The 22,871-nt window shown below is 34.7% G+C and overlaps 1 protein-coding gene across 2 annotated transcripts in view; it reads right to left on the minus strand.

Moving 5' to 3' along the window:
• Window positions 1-22,871, minus strand: part of ADAMTS19 (ADAM metallopeptidase with thrombospondin type 1 motif 19) — a 229,458-nt gene that overhangs the window by 47,533 nt on the left and 159,054 nt on the right. For both annotated transcript variants that reach the window (XM_041764550.1, XM_041764551.1), the window contains 2 exons: window positions 20,558-20,678; window positions 14,230-14,310 (listed from right to left, as the gene is read on the minus strand). In XM_041764550.1, the coding sequence (XP_041620484.1) occupies window positions 14,230-14,310; window positions 20,558-20,678 (202 nt within the window). The remainder of the gene's footprint in view (window positions 1-14,229; window positions 14,311-20,557; window positions 20,679-22,871) is intronic.

Below are 22,871 nucleotides of genomic sequence, written 5' to 3' on the forward strand. Positions count from 1 at the left end.
GACAAATGTGAGCTCTAAAATCGCTTGACTTCCTGCCTGAAGATATTTACCAGACCAAAACACAGGCAGGGGAAACTCAAGCAGAGCACAGATAATGGGAGCTTCAGTAAGATGACGACACAGAAAACTGAGTTCAAATTGGCTGAGGCATCTGGAATCTATTTTATGGAGTACTGGAGAAGAGACAGCTGCACAGAGACAGGCTCTAAAAATCTGTAAAGGGGTTCCTTTGAGCCTGTGGCTAAATACCAAGGTGCAAATAAGTGTGGTGAGATTTTTCAAGACTGAGAAAAGAGTAACTCCATAGGGCCTGGAAACTATACAATTCCTGGAGCTCAGGGAGGGTTGGAAGACATATAAGTTCTATGCAATCAGAGTGGATAGATCCTACTGAATAGGATGACTGACTTTAAAGGAAAATGATTACAATCTATTCTGGTGATTAAAGCATATATGAAAATAAAGTGATTATATGAAATGTAGAAATAAAATGCATAATAGCACAAAGGAGGGGAAGCAGATTAAGGGAAATACATTTTTAAGTAACCTATATTACGTATAAAGTAGTATCCTATAAATTTGAAAGAAGACAGTAATAAGTTAAAAATACATACTGTAAATCCTAAAGTGACCATAAAGATATAAAACAAGATCTATATACAGCAAATATGCAAATAAAAGAGAATAAGTCGGGATCCCTGGGTGGCGCAGCGGTTTGGCGCCTGCCTTTGGCCCAGGGCGCGATCCTGGAGACCCGGGATCGAATCCCACATCAGGCTCCCGGGGTACATGGAGCCTGCTTCTCCCTCTGCCTGTGTCTCTGCCTCTCTCTCTCTCTCTGTATGACTATCATAAATAAAAAAAAATAAAAATAAAAAAAAAATAAAAAAAAGAGAATAAGTGGAATGCTAAACAACAACAACAACAAACCCTCAAAAAACCACCTCAGTCCTAAAGAAGACAGAGACAGAAGGAAAAAAGCATAAAAAGGAATGGAAAACAGAAGACAATATATCCATAATTATATTATGTTTAAATGCATTAAAGATATTGGTTATAAGACAGAGACAATTAGGCCAGAGGGGTAAAAAAGATCCTACTCTATTCAATTTAGAAGAATGCACTTTAAAAATTAAATATAAGTAGATTAAGCCTAAAAGGATGTGAAAAATTAAGCATGAGACACTAACCATAAAAAGGATGTATTGGCTGTATTAGTATCAGACAGCATGGACTGCAGGGCAACGAATAATTCTAGAGATAAAAAGAGCATTCTTAAAACTGTCATTTAAATTTTAATTACTTTAAATGTAAAGTTCTGAAAGACATTTAAGACTTATTAAGTAAACCATACAATCCTAAGTGTGTAGCAGAGCTTCAAAATGCATGAAGCAAAACTGATTTAACTGAAAGAAGACATGGAAAAATCCACAATTTCAGTTGGAGATTTCAATAGTTCTCTTTCCCTCATTTATAAAGCAAGAAAAAAAATCAGTAAGAATACAAAAAATGTAAACCAAATGGAGCAAAGTGATTTAGAGAAGAGTCAGCAATTGTAGAATATAGCTTTTTTTTTCTTTTTTTTCTTTTTTTTTTTTAGAATATAGCTTTTTAAAGTATAAATGGAGCATGAACACGGGCCATGGACCATGAATCACGTCTCAACAGAAATCGCACTCAGCATACCCTCTTACTATACAGATTGAAACTACACATCAATAACAAAATATCTGTTAAAAAATCTATAAATATTTGGAAAATTGGAAATTAAACAATACATTTATAAATAACCCATGGGTCAAAGTAAAAAAAAAATACAATAGTAATCTGAAAATATTTTAAATTAAAATCACAGTATCTATAAATTGTGACATACAGCTAAAGAAGCTTTTTTTTTAAAGAAGCTTTTTGATGGATAAATTGTGATATTAGCAAAGAAGAGAGAACTAAAATCAATTATCTGAGTTTCCACTTTAAAATGGTATACGAGAGTAACTCAAATCTAAAGTAAGTAGGAAGAAAAAGAAAGCACAGAAGTCAATTAAATAGAAAGTTGAATAACAACAAAGGCAATCAATGACATCAAAAGTTGGTTATTTCAAAAGATCAAAAACTGATAAAAGACTCGTTTGACTAAATAAAAAAGAAAGACACAAATTAGCAACATGGGAAATGAGTGAAGGAATATTGCTATACTGTTAAAGACATTGTAGTATAATATTTGATAAGGTAAGGGAAATAGGGTTAGTTCTTTGAAGACTCAATTACCAAATCTGACCAAAGAAGAAACCACCTGGGCATATACTTACATACATGAGTGCGTACACATGCATATGCACACACACATATATAAAGAAATTAAATTGGGATTTAAAAACTTCCCACAGGGGATCCCTGGGGGCGCAGCGGTTTGGCGCCTGCCTTTGGCCTAGGGCGCGATCCTGGAGACCCGGGATCGAATCCCACGTCGGGCTCCCAGTGCATGGAGCCTGCTTCTCCCTCTGCCTGTGTCTCTGCCTCTCTCTCTCTCTCTCTCTCTGTGACTATCATAAATAAAATAAAAATTTAAAAAAATAAAAAATAAATAAATAAATAAATAAAATAAAAACTTCCCACAAAGAAAATACCAACATTCAAACATTTAAGAAAAAAATACCATCAATTTTAACAAAATATATTATAAAATAGAAGAGGAAGGGCTCAGAGTTCTTTAAATGTACTAACAATAACTTTTTCTTAAGAAAGATGAGATAAATACAAATACCTGTATTTTATTGTTTCCTTTATTAAGTAACACTTTGATTCAGAATATGTATTTGTATCTATCAGGAAAAATACATTTTCATATATTTTAGAGACACATTTTTTAAAAAGGTAAGTTTTTTTGCAAATATTTTTCTGACATTATGACTAGCCTGTTTTCTTAATGGTGCCGTTTAATGAATAGTAGTTTCACTTTCTATAAAATCAAACGCATTCATTTTGGGGTGACGGGGTTGGTATTTTTGCACATCTGTTGTAAAGAAATCTTTGCTAGCCCCAATGTCTTGTAAGTTTTCTCTCTTTTTAAAGATTTTATTTACTTATTTGAGAGAGAAAGGGACAGAGGGAGAACTCATGTGAGCAGTGGTGGGGAGAGGCAGAGAGAAAGAGAGAAAGAGAGAGAGAAACTCAGACAGATTCCTTACGGAGCCTGGATCCCAAAACCCAAGATCATGACCTGAGCCCAAACCAAGAGTTCCATGCCCTCTATCTACTGACTGGGCCACACAGGCAACTCTCTCTTGTGTTTTTTGCTAGAAGTTTTAGTTTTAGCTTCTGTGTGTAGATCTCCAATCCATTTTGAGTTAATTTTTGTGTATGATAAGAGGTAGCAGTTAAAGTTCAGTTTTTGCCCCTCACATAAATACTCAATTATTCCAGCATTATTTTTTTTAAAGAATATCTTTTTTCTTCTGCATTACTTCAACACTGGTTGGAAGTCAGTTCACACCCACATTTGTGTTTAATTTCACTATGACAGTAAATTTGTCAATTTTTGTCAATTTTTGCTTAAAAGCTTTCAACCTATATTCCCGGATTCATATAATTTTAAAATTATAATGTCTTCATGATGAATTAAATTCTTTTATAATTATTCTGTGACTTCTTTTTATCTCAAACAATGCATTTTCCTGTAAAGTGAATTCTAACTTATATTACTATGGCTCTATCAGTATTTTTTCGGTTTTGCACTTTTTCTAGTATAGTTTTCTGTTCATTGATTTTTCAGGTTTTGTGAATCTTACATGAACACCATATACCTGGATTATTTTAAAATCCAGTCTAGTAATTTTTTTTTTAACTAGAGATTTCAGTTTTTAAATGCTGAAGATTGCTGGTATGTTTTATCTATACCATCTTATTTTGCACTTTCTTTTTTCCTTTTTGCTGTATATTTCTGTTATTTTTTTCCTATCTTATACTCTATTAAGTTTTTAAAAATAAAATGTTTTTAGTCAATTTTGTTTATTCTTGTTTTTAAATCCCTTTTTTATACTTCAAAACAATTAACTATAATATTTTTGCGTATCCCGTATATGATACAAATATATATCCGATTTGGTCTATTCCTTTGCCGCCTGGTTTGAAGGTACAATACTTCAAAAAGGATCTGTATTTGCATATGCCAGCCACCTTAGTAACTTAATTAAAATAAATGTCTTGGAGTTTTGGACTTCACTGTTGGTTAAACTGGTGCTGCAAATCCATAGAGCATTTGCTTTGGGTTAGGAATCTTCATGGAAGTTCATTTCCTACTTCTACCTCCTACCCAAGTTAAGACAGACACATTTCCTTTCATTCTCCTTTTATGGTGCAAATGTATTTCTGTATCTCCTTAACACAGAGCTTAAGTCTTTTGGGGCCCTGCTTTATGTAGGTGTCTCCTGTTCCAGCCTTTACGTTATAAAACCTCAGGCTTTGTTTTCTGTCTACAGCATGCCATGGTGCTCAAAATCTAAATTGCTCACTACCATTAAGCATAATTGAGGTTGTGGTCAGTTTAATACTCTGGCTTCCTGTTCTTTGTTTTTGGCATGTGAGGGTTCCTTAATTTCTTTCCAGCTTAGAGATAACCTTAAAATGTGCTTTTTTCTCTCCTTTTGTAATTTGCTCAACATTTTAAATTGTTTTTAGCTAAAAGTTTTTCCATAGTGGTTTGCACGCAAAACTGCAGGGATAGTAAGTGGACCCAATGACCTTTTTTAGACTTTTATAAGTTGGGGCACCTGTGGCTCCGTGGTTGAATATCTGCCTTTGGCTCAGGTTGTGATCCCAGGTCCTGGAATTGAGTTCTACATCGGGTTCCCCGCAGGGAGCCTGCTTCTGTCTCTGCCTCTCTCATGAATAAATAAAGTGTTAGGAAAAAAAAGACTTTTAAAAGTCATAAGCTACAATGATTTTGTGAATGTATTATATATATGGTCCATCTGAACTACTGTCCATTTTAAACCTTGTCATTAATTATTAACAAAATAATTGAGCAATGATATTAAAAATGCAGATAATAATTATGCATGGGAATACAATGCAAACAGTAATGAAAAACAATAATTGCAATGGGAGAGAATTAACTGTCTCCTTGGAGATAATAGTTTTAGGTAGACAAGTTAATTTGTTAAATAATGATCAGTTTGTCAGGAAATAATCCATGTTCCTAATGGTATTTCAGGTAAAGATTTTCAATAACTTCCTTCCAATACCCAAAGAAGCCTTTAGGAAATGTGTTTTATGACATGAATTCTCTATAATAGGCTTCAAATCTAAGATTTTAGTCTTAAAATTTTCCCCCCCACACTCCCCCCCCCCCCCCCATTTATGTGTGCTATCTCAGTAAATGCCATCACTATTTGCCCAGCTGTTTAACCCAGAAGTCTGGAAGACATCCTTGAATCTTCAATGTCTATCAACATATCCATTTGCAATAAGCTTCATGAATTCAACTTCTTCAATTTCCCTAGAAGCCACTGGGTTCTTGCATTCTCATTCTTTGATAGGATTATGCAACTGGTCACTTTGTCTTCATTCTTGCACCCTTCCCCTAATTTATCAAGATAACTGTGATTTCTTCAGTTAAGAAGAAAACTTAGTGGGTTCTTGAATAAACATGATAACATATTATATTTTCAACCCTAATCTCTAGAGTAGTATTCAGAGTGTTTAAGAGCACTCAAGCTCTTTCCTTATGAAGTAAAAGACCTAGTAACTTGTAATTAAAAAATTACCTAGTAACTTGTAACTAAATTACCTAGTAACTTATAATTAAAAATTTTTAAAAAAGACCTAGTAACGTCCAATTCTAAGTACAAGGAAAACTGACAGTAATGAGGCCAGGCTAACACAGACACGTGATTCCATTTTAATTTGAATGTCCTATTCATAACAAAAAGTAGTTGGAGATTTATGTTTAGAGATGCACATCAGGGAAAGAAAATGGAATCTGGCAGCCCCAGCGGTAGTGACTGGAGAAGAAAACTGTCATTTCATGATTTGTATTCCCCTGAATTAACTCTATAGAGTTGATCTTATTAATTAAGAAAAGGGAGAAAGGAGGGAGTCTGAGGGCAAGCTCAAGGAAAATGTGTTCATATATGAACTTTATATACCTACTTTAAAATCACAGGTATGATATGAGAGACAAGGAATAAAAAAGAAAACTTAAAAGCAGACAGTAGGAAACAGATACAATGGCCACACTGCTTGGTCTTAAATCCAAGATCACAGTTTTTTTAGGTGTATCTTGGGAAAGAAACTTAAAACTCTCTTGTCCTCTAGTCTTTGATTTAAAAAATAAACTAGTGGTGCCTACTTCATAGAGATGTGAATGTTTCTTTAACAGATATATTTAATGAACTGGCCCAAACTAATTACTATACAAGTATGAACCATCTTTTCTTAATCAAAATTCAGTCATAAAAAGACTTACTTTTTTCTGTGTGCCAGAGTCTCCTTTAGTTATTGAAGGTGAAGCTCTGAGAACCTTGATTCCTGCCTTCAGAATTAACAATGGAGATACACAATACAAAAGCACACATGTGAACAGGTAAGAAAATTCAGATGGTGATGTTGATAAATGCTGTAAAGGAAATAAAGCAGGACAGGGCTGCAGAGACTGGCTTGGTTATGGGTCACAGTGGTTATGGAGAGAAAGTGATATGTTTGAGTAACTGATAAGACCCAATGATGCATTCAAGTGGTAAAGGCAGTCATCAAGCAGCACTAGTGCTGGTATAAACTACTGTATAGAAATCAGTGACTGTGGTAGGATAAAGAACGGCTCCAAAGAAGATATCCATGTCCTCTAAGAGAGATATCATACAAAGTATCTTCTCTGACTACAAACGGCTGAAGTTAGATTAGAAATCCATAACAAGGAAAACTGGAAAATTCATAAATGTAGCCATGGATCAATGAGAAATTACAAGGGAAGTGGATATGAAAACCCAACATAGCAAAATGTAGAGGACACAACAAAAGCAGCGTGATGGGGAAATTTATAGCAACAAACACATTAAAAGAGAAGAAAGATTCTGGGCAACTGGGAGGTTCATTAAGTGTCTAACTCTTCATTTTGGTTCAGGTCATGATCTCAGGGTTGTGAGATGGAGCCCCAAGTCGGGCTCCATGCAGAGTGGAGCTTGTTTAATCTCTCTCTCTCTCTCTCTTTCTCTCTCACTCTGCCCCTATCTCCCTACATGTGCTCTCTCTCTCTTTCCCCTTCTCTCTCTCAAAAAATAAATAAATAAATAAATAAATAAATAAATAAATAAAAGAACAAACATCTCAAATTAACAACCTAACTTTACAACTTAAGAAACTAGAAAAAGAACAAACTAAACCCAAAGCTACCAGAAGGAAGAAAATAATAAAGATTAGAGTAGAGATAAATGAAATAGAGAATAGAAAATAATAGAGAAAAATCAACAAAACTGGAAGTTGGTTTTTTGAAAAGATTAACAAAAACAATAAAACTTTAGCTGTATTGACTAAGAAAGAAAAAAAAGAGACAACTAAGAAGTCAGGAATTAAAGTGGGGACATTACAGCTGATGCTGCAGAAATAAAACGATTATAAGAAAGTTATTATAGGGGATCCCTGGGTGGCGCAGCGGTTTGGCGCCTGCCTTTGGCTCAGGGCGCGATCCTGGAGACCCGGGATCGAATCCCACATCAGGCTCCCGGTGCATGGAGCCTGCTTCTCCCTCCGCCTGTGTCTCTGCCTCTCTCTCTCTCTCTCTGTGACTATCATAAATAAATAAAAAATTTAAAAAAAAAAAAAAAAAGAAAGAAAGTTATTATAAATAATCCTCATACCAGTCAGAATGGCTAGTATCAAACAGACAAGAAATAAGAAACTTTGGCAAGGATGTGGAAAAAAGGAACCCTCATGCACTACTGGTGGTGTAAACTGGTGCAGCCCTTCTGGAAAATAGTATACAGATTCTTTAAAAAATTAAAAATAGAAATTCCATATGATCCAGTAATGCTACCTTTGGGTATTTACCCAAAGAAAATGAAAACACTAATTAAAAAAGACATCTGCACCCCTATGTTTATTGCAGCATTATTTACAATAATGAGGATATGGAAGTAATCTAAGTGTCCATCAATTGATAAATGGATAAAGAAGATATGGTGTGTGTGTGTATGGTTGTATGTGTGTATATATATGTATATATAATGTATATGTATAAATACACACACATAACAGAATATTACCCATGAAAAAGAATGAGTTCTTGTCATTTTTGACAACAGTACCCAGATGGTATTATGCAGAGTGAAATAAGTCAGACAAAGAAAGACAATGTGATTTCATTTATATGTGGAGTTTAAAACAAACAAAAAGAAACAAACATCTGCTTAAATACAGAGAACAAACTGCTGGCTGTGGGTGGTGGAGGAATGGGCAAAATAGGTGAAGGGGATTAAGAGGTACCAACTTCCAGTTATAAAATAAGTAAATTATGGGAATCGAAAGTACGGCATGGGGAAAAAAGTCAATTATATTAAAAAGACATTGTATGGTAACAGATGGCAACTACATTTGTCATGGTGAGCATTCTGCAAAGTATAAAACTGCTGAATCATTATACTGTGCACCTGAAACTAATATAATATTGTACATCAACTGTATTTCAATAAACATTTTAAATTTTTGTATGCTAACAAATTAGATAAATGAAATGTACAAATTCCTAGAAACACAAAACTTACCAAGACTGAATCACAAAGAAAAAGAAATCCTAAAAGTATCTATAATTAGTAAGAACATTGATTCAGTAATCACAAATATCCCCCAAAAGAAAAGTGCTGGATGTTATGGCTTCATTGGTAAATTCTATGAAACATTTAAGGAACTAACATCAATCCTCATATTTTCCAAAGAAGTGAATTGGAGGGAAGATTCCTAACTCACAGTATGAGGCCTAATTCATTCTTTGCTACCAAAGTTAGACAAAAACACAAAAACAAAACTAGAAATCAATTTCCCTTAAGAATACTGATGCAGGGATGCCTGGGTGGCTCAGCAGTCGAGCATCTGCCTTTGGCTCAAGGTGTATTCTGGAGTCTGGGGATCGAGTCCCACATGGGGCTCTCCTCATGGAGTCTGCTTCTCTTCCCTCTGCCTATGCCTTCGCCTCTCTCTCATTGTGTCTCTCATGAAAAAATAAATAAAATCTTAAAAAAAAAGAACACTGATGCAAAAATTCTCAACCATATACCATCAAACAGAATTCACAAGCATGAAAGGCATTCAAACCGGAGAGGAAGAAATACAATTATTTTTCATCACAGATGATACGATCTTCTATGTAGAAAACCTTAATGATTTTACACACATGTACAAAATAGTCTGTTTTAAAAGTAGCAGGATACAAAGCCAACACACAGAAAAGCAGTTGCATTTCTACAAATTAGCAATGAACAATCTGAAAAGGAAATTAAGAAAGCAATCTATGTACAATAGTATCAAGAATAATTAACTCAACTAAGGGGGTGAAAGACTTATACAATTAAAACCAGAACACACTGCTGAAAGAAATTAAAGAATACATAAATAAATGGAAACAAATCCCAGGTTCATAAATTGGAAGACTTAGTACTATTAAGATGTCAATATTATCAAAGTGGCCTACAAATTCAATGCAATCCTTACCAAAATTCCAATGGCCTTTTTTTACAGAAGTAATAAAACCTATTCTAAAATTCATATTGAATCTCAAGTAACCCTGAATAGCCAAAACAAACTGGAAAAAGGGAAACAAAGCTGGAGACTCACACTTCTTGATCTAAAAACTTAGTAGAAAGCTACAGTAATCAAAACAGTGTGCTGCTAACATAAAAACAGACATATAGACAAATGGAATAGATAGAGACCTCAGAAATATACCTTTGCATATGTCGCCAAATGATTTTCTATAAGAGTGCCAAGATCATTCAACAGACAAAGAAAAGTCCTTCTACTAGGGGTAGTGAGAAAACTAAGTATCCACATGTAGAAAAATGAAGTTGTACACTTGACTAACACCATCTTCAAAAATTAACTCAAAATAGATTAAAGACCTAAAAATAAGACCTAAAACCATAAGAGTCTTAGAAGCAAACATAAAGCAAAAGCTTTACAATATTAAATTTGGCAGTGACTCCTTGTATATTGCAGCAAAGGCACAGGTAATAGAAGAACAGACATTCTTCATGAAAATTAAAAACTTTTGTGTATTAAAAGACACCACTAACAGAATAGGAGAAAATATTTGTAAATCATATATCTCATAAGGGGTTAATATCCAGAATATATAGTGACCCCCTAAAACTCATCATCATCATCAACAATGAATCAAACCAACAACCTATTTCAAATACCCACCATTTGCTTCAACGTGGATGGAACTGGAGGGTATTATGCTGAGTGAAATAAGTCAATCGGAGAAGGACAAACAGTGTATGTTCTCATTCATTTGGGGAATATGAATAATAGTGAAAGGGAATATAAAGGAAGGGAAAAGAAATGTTGGGAAATATCAGGAAGGGAGACAGAACATAAAGACTCCTAACTCGGGGAAACGAACTAGGGGTGGTGGAAGGGGAGGAGGGGGGGTGTTGGAGGGGAATGGGTGACGGGCACTGAGGTGGACACTTGACGGGATGAGCACTGGGTGTTTTTCTGTATGTTGGTAAATTGAACACCAATAAAAATTAATTAAAAAATTAAAAAAAAATTAAAATAAAATAAAATAAAATGACGAAAAAAACAAAAAAACAAAAAAAAAACCAACCTATTTCAAAAATGGATGAGGAACTTGAATAGACATTTCTTCAAAGATGTATCAATAGCCAAAAAGCACATGAAGAGATTTTCAACATAACTAATCATTTGGGAAGTGCAAATCAAAACCACATGCAATATCACATCATACCCATTAGGATGGCTATTGCCAAAAGAAAGAGAAAACAAGAGTTGTTAAGAATATACAGAAACTGGAACTCTTGCACAATATTGGTGGGAATGGAAACTAGTACAGAACTGTGGGAAAGGGTGTGGCAATTCCTAAAACAATTAGATATAGAACTTCCATAAGATACAGCAATTCTACTTCTGGAAATATACTCAAAAGAATGAAAAGTGGGATCTTGAAGAGATATTTGCATGACTCATGTTCACAGTAGCATTATTCACAATAGCTAACACATGGAAGCAACCCAAGTATCCACAGATGAACGAATGGATAAGCCATATGTGGTATATACATATAATGAAATACCATCTGGCCTTTAAAAGGAAGGAAATATTGACACATGCAACAGCATGATTAAATCTTGAGAACATTATCCTAAGTGATATAAGATAATCACAAAAGAAAGTTACTTTATGATTCCACATAAAGAGAATATGATTCCACATAGGCAGAGTGGTCAAATTCATGAAGACAGAAAGCATAATGGTGGTGGTTACTGGGGGATAGGAGGCGAGGGAAATGGAGAATTACTGTTAATGGGCACAGAGCTTCTTTTTCACAAGATGAGAACAATTCTGGAGATGGATGGTGGTGGTGGTTGCAAAACAGTGATGTACTCAAACCCACTGAAATATACATTTAACATAGTTAAGATAGTAAATTTTATGGGTATTTTACCATAATTAAAAAAAAACAAGTGATATTAAGGGGAAAAAACAGAATCAATTTCTGAATCCATGGAACTTATGAATGTTAACTTATATGGCAAATAAAAAAAATAACATTGCAGATGAGATTCAGGATTGTGACATGGGGAGGTGATTCTGGATTGCCCAAGTGCATCTGAAATACAATCACATATATCCTTATAAGAGGTAGGAGAGGGGGTTTTGAAGGTAGATAAAGAGAATTCAATGACATTATGGAGGCAGATAGACAAGGAGGACTGAAGTGGTCACAAGCAAAAGAATGCTGGCAGCCACCAGATGCTGGAGGAGGCGAGGAATGCATGCTCCCCTAGGGTCTCCAGACAGAGCACAGATTTGCAAATGCCTTGAATTTTGGTCCAGTGAAACGATATTGGCTTCCAGAACTGTGACAGAATATCTTTCTGTTGTTTTAAACCACCAGATATGTGGTACTTGATATAGCAGTCATGAGACTCTAATATAGTGACACAGACTATATAAACAGGGTAAAGTGAAGGAGGAAAAGTTTCAGCATGGAATGGAATAAAAATTGTTGACTTAGACTTTTTATTTCTGATGTACATGAGAATCAGATAATTTGCATCCAATTAACATGTAAAGCAATGGAGCTGGATGTGATTCCCTAGGGAGACAGTACAGCAAGGGAGAGGGAAGGGCACAGGCTTGAAATTCACAGTATGGGAACATATGGAAAACACATAGAGGTGGAGAATCCATCAAAAGAGACTGAGCATCCAATGAGGTAGGGAGCCTCACATCTTATAAGTCAAAAGAAGAAAGTATTTAATGAATTGTGACCATTTGATGTGTCACTATGGAGGGCATTTGCTGACTTTATAGTAACTCCCTTTGTCCGAGTTCCCAGGAGACTGAATTTGTCGAAGGGCCTAGGAATTAAGGTATTAGAGCATGGAGATGTCCCATTTATAAAATTGGCTGGTTTTTCAGTCACATTTGTTAAGTTACTAAAAATCATAGTACAACGTAGAGTTTTATAGAACATGAGAACATTCCATTTGAGACATCTATATTCCTTTCCAGCTTGGGAAAAAGAAAACATATTCCCAAGTGTAAGAGCCAATTGTTGGCTATTGAACAAATGTCCTGAAATTGTCTAGGTTTTGCAAAGTATCTCCAAAAACCGGGTATTAGTTTAATCTCAAATTGGATATCTGGGATGATTAACTTGTATTTAAAATGCATTTAAAAACCTAGCAGGTAAAAGTAGATGAAACTGGTAATTAGTAATAACAAACAAATGAATGTGTCACATGACAAAGGATTTCTTTTGCTGTCCCCTTTCCTCATATTTTCCTACTCCTAGAAAGCAAACCCTAATAAGAAAAATAACTCAGTCCAAGAGTAGACTATTTTTAATATTGCAAAGTAGAAACAATCATGTAATATTGGGTTATTTTCCATGTAAAAAGTGTTTCCCCTTGGGATATTATTTCCTTTGAGAAAGAATAATGAGAACAGTATTTCTGTTAAGAAAAAAAAGACATGAAGGCTTTCTTTAAAGATAATATAAATACAATGTTTAAATTCTGGGAGAATCTTTTCTCTTTTATCCGGCCTAATCACATTAGATCCCTTTATCCGGGGATGCCATGACTAGAGCCGATCATTTCACATGACTTAATTGCATTGTAATTTTGATATATAAACAGTATGTATTTTGGCAACTGTTTTCTTTTATATATTTAAAATTGCTAATTGGCTTAATTGAAACAACCGAGACAATTCTTTCCACATGCAATATTTTTTTTAAATTTTTTTTTAATGATAGTCACACAGAGAGAGAGAGAGAGAGAGAGAGAGAGAGAGAGAGAGAGAGAGACATAGGCAGAGGGAGAAGCAGGCTCCTTGCTGCGGGAGCCCGACGTGGGATTCGATCCCGCGTCTCCAGGATCGCGCCCTGGGCCAAAGGCAGGCGCGAAACCGCTGCGCCACCCAGGGATCCCTCCACATGCAATATTTGAAATTTTAAAATACTCTCTTCATAGATGAAAATACCTGAAGTGAGGCGCAAGAGACAGCATCATTTCCCATTGAAATAGTAAGTCCATTCAGTATATCAGAATTTAAGAATCCTACAAGAATTTCTATTTCTAAAGTAATTATATATATACACACACACATATGTGCATTTGCACATGCAATAAATATGAATATGTATTTATATATGTGTATGTATACATGAAATAAATATATTTATGAAATAGATATGTGCATATATATCTAAATCGTCCAATGAGTGTTGTGGTTTTTGTTTTTTTTTAAACATGGACTGACATGTGGAAATAATTTATACTCTCCCAAAAACATAGACAACCAGATTGCTTTTGCTCGGGTAAGTCCCCAGGAGAGAAGGAAAGAAATTCCTACTTGATATGACAAGAGGTGCTTCCTGGGAAATTCAAACATGTAACTAGAAACAGATTGATGTCCTCCTCATCATAGAACTGTCAGGGCAGGGAGAGTGGGGCTCGTACTTGGATTGGCTCTGTGTCAGGTTACCTAAATAGCTATGTGCCGGCTTTTCCTCCACAACTTTGATTCTTCTTGCTCCAGCAGGTATCACCAGCACTTCTACATAACCTGTAAAAGTCAATAAAACATGAAATAAATCATGAGTTCTTTTAAGATCTCTTTACTTAATTGACTTGCCCTCTTTTTTTTCTTTTGGTTTTGGTTTTCGCTATGATATTTCAATACATACACAAAGAAAAAAGTTGGATATAAAAGTTGTCATAATTTCAAATGGAGAAGTTTCTTGGAAAGATATTGAGTCTATGGTGCTATTAAGGGCAATTAGGTAATTGTGCTATGTAAAAAAAAAGAAAAGCTCACTGATATAAAGTATGAGGGGGGGAAAAAAGTACAATGGTACAGCCCATTCAGAAACACAGAAGATCTTGGAACAAAGCAAATAACCTTAGATTTTGTTCATGAAATTCCAACTTTAAGTTAGAATATATGGGGAAAGAGGAAATGCAGCTGGCAGGATCAGGTCCTGGGTGGCTGAATATAGGATAAGAGAGACCACATACTCCCTTAGAAAATTAACAAAGGGTTTTAAAACTGGGGCTGGAGACAAGTAAGTGTCAGGCCATACCAAGCAATCTGGCATCACCCTGAAAGATGTCAAACAGCTACGAGCAAGACACATTTAGGTGTTTCTTAGGAAAGCTTTTTCAGCAGAGGTTAGGAATGTAATACTCAAAGTGAAGTAAGATGATAAAGTGAGACAGAAGAGAGTTTGCAGAAGAAGTCAAAATTAAGACTTCACTTAGTGCAGAACAGTGATGGAGCAGATACCTAATTATGGCTGAATAGTTATAGTTTAAATTATTACATAATAATATTTAATATTCTTAATATTTGAGTAGTTCCATACATCTGATCAAAGTCCAACTTCAAAGCTAATTTTATTTATTTTTTTTTTTAATTTTTTTTTTTTTATTTATTTATGATAGTCATACAGAGAGAGAGAGAGAGGCAGAGACACAGGCAGAGGGAGAAGCAGGCTCCATGCACCGGGAGCCCGACGTGGGATTCGATCCCGGGTCTCCAGGATCGCGCCCTGGGCCAAAGGCAGGCGCCAAACCGCTGCGCCACCCAGGGATCCCCCAAAGCTAATTTTAAAAAGGCACCATAACCAATCCCAGGGTTGTCATCTGTTATGTGAATTCCTGAAACTGTTTACAATTATTGGTATATACCCAAAGGTAACATATGCTCCACCTGGTGGCAGTGGCTGGAATTTGAGGCATGTGTTCCTCGAATAATAATTTCCATTAGGGAACACTGCTTATCCAGTTTAACCATTTTTAGTAACACCAAACCATATAAATATACTTTGATACATGAACAAAATAGGCAGGAAAATAGAAACAAATGCTCACTGACGATTTATACATAGAAGTACGGTAAGAATATCTGGGCACTTAATGAGCTCATAATGAAATTGGAAAGACAAGGCAAAAATACCTTATACAATATGAGTTTAAAAAAAACTTCCAAAATTATGTAAAAGAGATCAAATGCAAGATGATATGGTTAATTCCCTTCTTAAGAATATAAACCAATGTTTCAATTGCCTTCCTTCCCCGATCACATCATCACTCAAAAGGATTCACTGTTATTTTTAACACACAGAAGTGGGATTTTTTCTTGTTTTCCTTTTCAATTGTTATATACATTACTCAAGTTTGAGAAACACTGGCATCAGCTGGAATCATTCTGATTCACAGAACATTTCAGAGAGTCAAGGAAAGCTTCACCAGGAAGTAAATAGATGAATTGTCCCTGAAGAATGTACAGGATTTGGATATGTATAGAAAAAGGATGAGTTCACTGAATGAAAAGAAAAGTGAGAGAGTAAGTAATATTTTTGTAGCATATAAATAAAAGAATTCTGTCATAAGGAGAATATGTTAGAATATGTCTTTGTTAAAGAGGGTTTGAATGTATGCCCAAGACATTGAATTGATCCATCGGAAACTAGTGAACATTCTATATAGCAAGGAACTTGGTAATTACACACTGATTTGGAGAAGCTTTATGTGATAGCATATGCAGAATGCCTAGCAATATAATTGTGGATAACAGTGTCAGGAGGCTACTGTAAAAGCCCGGGAATATGCTAGATTAAGGAAGAAAATCTAGAGGGCACTGGGGAAAAAAAAAATTCTGAAATTGACAACCAATAGTAAGTGGGGAAATAAACATTGAACACAATGCTTTCTTATTACTTATGTGAGAATGTAGCCATAGTTTGTAAGAACATGGAAGTCAAGTTTTGGTAGTTATCTGATAAATTCGACTTTGCAATTTGTACCTAATTAAACAGTATAACAACCTAGTAAAATATCTACCAAGAATTGTGGAACACTTGGAATTCCAGACAAACATCAGGCGAGTGGAATACTTTTGTGAGGCAGTTAACATCAGTAATGAAAGTAACTGGAGAAAATTGAGGAAAGAGAAGTGAAGGACTCAACCTAAGACAGCCATAGTTTTCAATAGATTGAAAATAAAAAAGAATCCAGAGGAGGAATAATCACAAGAAGGAGATCTGGCCGTTTCTGTGCAGTGGGATCCTTTGGATTGGATTATCTCAAGGGAAGCTGTTGTTCGGCTGTGTTAAAAGCTGTGCAAAAATCAAAAAGAAAGGTGACTAAGGAAAACACATAGGCTGTCATAATCAAGAAGTGACTATTAATCTCCGAGCAAAGGAATTTAGTAAAGTATCTGGAGAAGATGTTAAACTTTAGAATGCTAAGAGTAGAGAAAGGGAAGTAGAGGGAGTAACAGTGCATTCCTATCTGGGTTTAGCAGTAAAGTCCGAGGTCTGCTGTACATTAGGACAATAGTTATTTCTAAATTGATAGTTCTATCTGGAGCAATTCTCTATTACTCAACTGGAATGGCTTAAAGAACAGATGAGTTAGGCTGAGTTTAAGGAAAGAAGAGAGGAAGAGAAAAACCGAGCAGACATTTGAAGAGAGATAGCCGTGACTGGGGGCCTAGATATCTTCAGTAAATAAGTCATTTAGCACAATTAAGAATGCACTTTTTTTCAAGTTTTTATTTAAATTCTAGTTAGTTAACATATATTTAAATCAGTGAATATAAGAGTGGCTATTGCCGAGTTTACAAGTTGGAATAAAGTCTGTGATGTCAATGTCATAAATTTGATCCTCATATTGAATAATTAGCATGGTTACAGGAACATCCTACTTAATTACCAGAGATCTCAGTCTTAAACAGACCTCTTAAAATGTCAATACCAATCATTATCTTTGTGGTAATAATAATGACAAATGTTACAATTGAACAACTGCTATGTGCAGGACACTAGTGCAGGAAATTTACATAAATAATTCATTTAATTGTAATGATAATATCCAAGGTAGATACTACATTTCTCATTTGATAGATAAGAATATAGGTGGGAAAAAATATCATTTTCAAGAGTGCTTTGTCACAGTAATTAGCTGATCACAGCTTTGACCTCAGATCTGTGTGATTTCACTATGCACTTCCAGCTATGACCCACTGCTACTATTTCATAAAATAGAATACATAACACTATAACTCTCCTACAGCTGTGCCAAACATACAAACAAAAAGTCTATGAGCATGTGTTCCTTATACAGGATCAGTATCATCATTTCTTCTACTAAGAATAACACATTTTATGTCCATTTTCTTCCTAGTATATATTGGTAACTATCTAGTTCCACAACCAAATATACAACTTATCTTTTAAAATTCCTCTAAAAATGATCCTGCAGCTAGGCAGTTAAAATGAAAGGCATGATAAATGCACTAAGAAAAAAACCTCCTCAAGTTTATTTTCTGGCTCCAACAAAAATGATTTAGCAAACTCTAAATAGAGCACAGGGATTGAAAACATGCACATGTGTCTGCACATGTGTTACTTATACAATATATACAGTGTGCATGGCCAACTGGACCAAATAAGGCTGCAATTCCTTCAAGAAATTCTAGGAAGTCCATAAACTATAAGGATAAAATTGTCTCAAGAGAAATGAACACAACATTCTTGAAGTCACAAGTAGATGAAGCCCATGATATAATTAAGGACTTACACAGATTTTTGCTTTTTAAACTACTAAAAAATAATGTTTCATCATTATTTATGTTAATAAACATTAATGGATCATACACTATGCTGGTCATTGGGAATATGGTGTTAAACAAAAAACAGTCATGAGACTCTTTCCCATTGATCTCAAAGACTAGTGGGGAAAGAAAGACTAGTAAATGTAAACTTAAGAATGTGATTAGAGCCTCACCATATGGATACAAATATGGTGTCACTAAACAAGCTGTTAGTGATGGGAGGTAGAGGTTGTTTATTGCTCACTGAAGAAGTGACATCTGAACTGAGATCTAAGTGTCACCTAAAAATGAACCAGCAAAGCGAAGACAAAGCTGACAGAACCATATTTTTACACGCAAGGTGCTAGAGGGAGCATGGTTAGTTTGAACTACTGTAGAAATTTGGAAAGGAAAGGCACGTTGATGTGAGATGATGCTAGAGAGACAGGTAGGGATAACACCCCACAGGACAGATATTATGACCCCAGCTAACAATTCTAGTCTCTTCCTTGAGAGTCATGTGAAATTAGCATAGAATTGGAAGGAAAAAGCAACATTATTAGTCTCCAATATTCCCAGTTTCTTAGGCATCTCAGACATTTTCCAAATAATAGTTTCCATTAACACGAATTACCAATAGCAAATGAACAAATAAACAAAAGTAGAATTCAATGTGCAATAAAAACAAAGGAGATTTGAAGGAGAAATCTAGGGGGAAATGTACTCACACAACTGCAGTCAGAATGAAAAGCATCACTGATTTTTAAACTGGTATTTCTGTTTTCTGTGCTTAGTGGAAAAACAAAGTATCATAATAACTAAATAAAGATGTCAATGCTGAATGTGTATCAGTAGTCTTCAGTGAACTGTTTCCATGCATATTAAATAATCATGCAAGAATATTCTTAAAAAATTCTTACATCTTTAAATCTCTTTGGTCTTTCAGACTTCATTTAAACTTCTATACTGTAAACCCTCTTTCACTCCAATCACCCTCCAAAGCTTATTATAGCTGTATTCTTAGTTGAAAGTTTGAGAGGCTATTACAGCTAAGTATGACTTTTCTAAATGAGTTCTGGCAGATTTTGACTTGTAGGACCTGTCACATTTTTCACAGCTTTGGAGGTTGAGATTTTGATCTGCAATTTACCCTGGGCCTCAGTTATTTTTAGGCTTCAAGATCTTCAAGCTCATTTATCTTTTATTCTGCTGGGGTCTTGCAAAAGGTTATATTCAACTTTAGAGGGCTGTATCTAATTTTCTTTTCTGAAGGACTCTTTTATCTAGAATGAACCCTGTTTTCTTGATTATTCAAACGCAAATGGTTGCTCTTTGTATCCAAGCTAAAACATTGTTAAGTCTCAGGTTTTATGATATTTAAGTAAGAAAAGAATTTAAAATAGGAAAAAGCTGAGATGTATAATATAAGTATACTAATAATGATGAAAATATAATCATAAATACTAAAGATAGCTTAGAAGACATCCAGGTAAAATACAAGTAAATGTCTGTTTACTCCTAGTAAGTTTGAGGAATGCAAGCTTGTGGGTTACTATGTTCCAGTTCAGAAACTATCACTTTGTGTTGTGGATCACTTTAAAACTCACACTACATAGATCATTCATGGTCATTTCATTCTCACATCCCCAGAGTACCAGTATTTATAGATGAAGATACAAGAGAGGATTACTTCTCACTATTAATGTATCTGGAATATTGTCCCCTGTTATCATTTCCACTATGCTACACTGCTACAGACTATTTCCAAAATTTTATTTCTTCACACTGAATAAGGACATTAAGAAAAAACCAACTAATGCTGAAAACCTGAAGACTAATGTCTCAATATAGCAGATCCAGGCTGTTACACATCATTATTGTCTGTTAGACATCATCCTTTGCATTGGAGAATAAGGTCCATAGATACCTGGTAACACTAGCCAATGCAAATTAGATTATTCCCTTTCTGCTCCAGTATATGAAATGCATAACAGATGACTTCATATTTACATTAATGGGACGTAGGCTTGTTAGGATCTGTGGCTCATGTCACATGTATCATATGTCATCACAAAAAATCACTCAATCCCCATTACAAAAGTCTTCAATTAGGGAGTCACAACTGTAACTCTGTAACTTCTAAGTCAACTTCAGTTGTTCTGTTCCTAAAGACTGGCAAGATTAATAATTTTGAAAAAGTAATTAAAAAAATTACCTGCTCCTCTGGTGTGATTAAAATCCCCTTTAATAATTTTGCATGATTTTCCATTGCCGTTGCACACACCACAGTGATCTTCCCTGGCGAGAGACCCTAATAAACCATCACAGCCAACTTTCTATAACAAAAGATTGACAGTAGATCATAAAGTGAGTCTTTCTTCCCTTCTGCTTTTTTAACCACTAATTTAGAACAAACCTAGTATCTACAGACTAGATATATTTAATTGACAAACTATTAAAATGTTATATTCTCTGGTGCAAACCAATAGAGCAAACTCATGTCAAATGATGTCATCAGTAAAGTGACCAAATAGCAGGATAGTGATGAGAGTATTTTTCCCATATTAAGAATTAAATTGTACCCTAAAGCAATTTGGAAAACCATTGAGACAGATGCAACTTATATAATCCTAAAGGAAATCACATTTCTATTAAACATAACATTATTAATCTACTTCATTCTACTTAACATAGAACAGATACACTGCATTATATGGAAGGCTTCACTTCTTAAGGTGGTTGCAAAACAAAGGCTAAATATTAAATATTAACTTTGTGAAAACCAAACATAAATATTTATTTTTACTACAGTTCAGCAAATAAACTTCTATCCCCATCTTCTTTGGCATCCAACACATGAATGTGAGTAAGGCTGCTCCACAACCTATAGCCCCACGGCTGCTATAAGAAAATATGAACAGTGAGGAAATTCATTCTAATTTGCTTCCAGAGGAATTAGGTTAATATGAATTTTCTGAAATAAAATCATTGACTTTTTTTTCTAGTGAATAATGTTGGTCTCCCATTGATGTTCAGAAAATATGATTACAATTTGCAAAGCTGTGCATACTCAAAGGGCAGAATTTAATGTCAATATCATCAGAAATAAATGGTGCAATTATTCCATTACCCTTAATCAGGAGTTGCAAGAGAGACTGATAATACATCCATTTATAACATTACAGTTATTTTAGAGGAATTTTTAAAATATAAATAAAACGTGACCAAAACAGGTCCTTTAAAATCTGTGGTTAGTGGTGGTGGTGTTCGGGTGGGGGAAGTAAGCAGATTACAAAATGCAGTGGTGTGATGAATACCCTGAGGAAGAAAAATCACATTAAACCTGCATATTATAGCATTCTTTCCTTTTATTAAGGGAGATATATCAGTGACAAGAGGTTGACAAAGCAATGCATTAGTGGAGTAGTTTGAACTGCAAATCAAAGCATATTCAGAGAGAAATAAAGGGAATGTCTTGGATGAAAGAGGTGGCAGCCACCACAGGAAATTCTCAAAATACAACAAAGGTACAGGAAGAGCTCACTAAGCAGGAGCCATCAAAAGACCTGGAAAAAAAAATCTCTCACGTATGTACAAATGAGGAAAAATTTAGAGTAGAGTTTAGAGTGGTTTTGAAATGATAAAAACAACTATAATGCTCTATCCCTAGGCTTGTTTCTTGGCAAATACAATAAACCCAATAAATAGCAGTTAAATGACTGAAAAAATTAGTACCTACTAATTTATTAGTTCTTCCCTCATAACTAGGATATTACAAGTCCGTAAACCTAAAATAAAAGCCAGGGATAGACATGATGTCATGGCTCAACAATCATGCATTTTAAAATTAATGCATATTAATTTGGCATATATATATAGGAAAATATAATTCTTTGAAAAATAAATTCATTGAAGACATACACTAACAGATTTACAATAATGATAAAGTTAAAAGCTTTAATTGCACAGCATACAGGTCTGAAAACAAAATATGTATAGGTAATGATAGCAATGTTTCTTTTTTACAGGAAAATGAAAATTTTCAGGTTGCTGACATAGGCTATTAAAAAATAAAGGAAATTAAAATGTAATTAGAAGACTGCTTCTTATGCCAGTGATATTACATGATTCTGTGCTTTAAACTCTATAGCATGCTGGCAAAATATAAGATCTCAGAGCTGGGAAAGCACTTAAGTTTTATATTGTACCCAAGTTTTTACCCAGATTTCTAGAGGTTTCTATTGGAACGCAGGTTGATCACCTACACCTTGAAATTGTTTTCAAATTTTGGTATACGCATGCTTGCATGTGTGCATGTGCACGAATACAAAGGCATGGATTTACGGGGGAAAAAAAGGAAATTTTTCATCAAATTCTCAAAGGAGGGTATTATACAAAAATGTCAATGACTATTGGTCTAACAACTTCATCTGACAGACTAGTTAACCTGTGCATACGTATTTCAGGTGAACTTCACAAGAATATAGTTTCTTCATGGCTGTCATGGAGTCAGCACTCTTCCACGGATA

Source organism: Vulpes lagopus, chromosome 7 (assembly GCF_018345385.1).
Source record: "Vulpes lagopus strain Blue_001 chromosome 7, ASM1834538v1, whole genome shotgun sequence".
NCBI classification, from domain to species: domain Eukaryota; kingdom Metazoa; phylum Chordata; class Mammalia; order Carnivora; family Canidae; genus Vulpes; species Vulpes lagopus.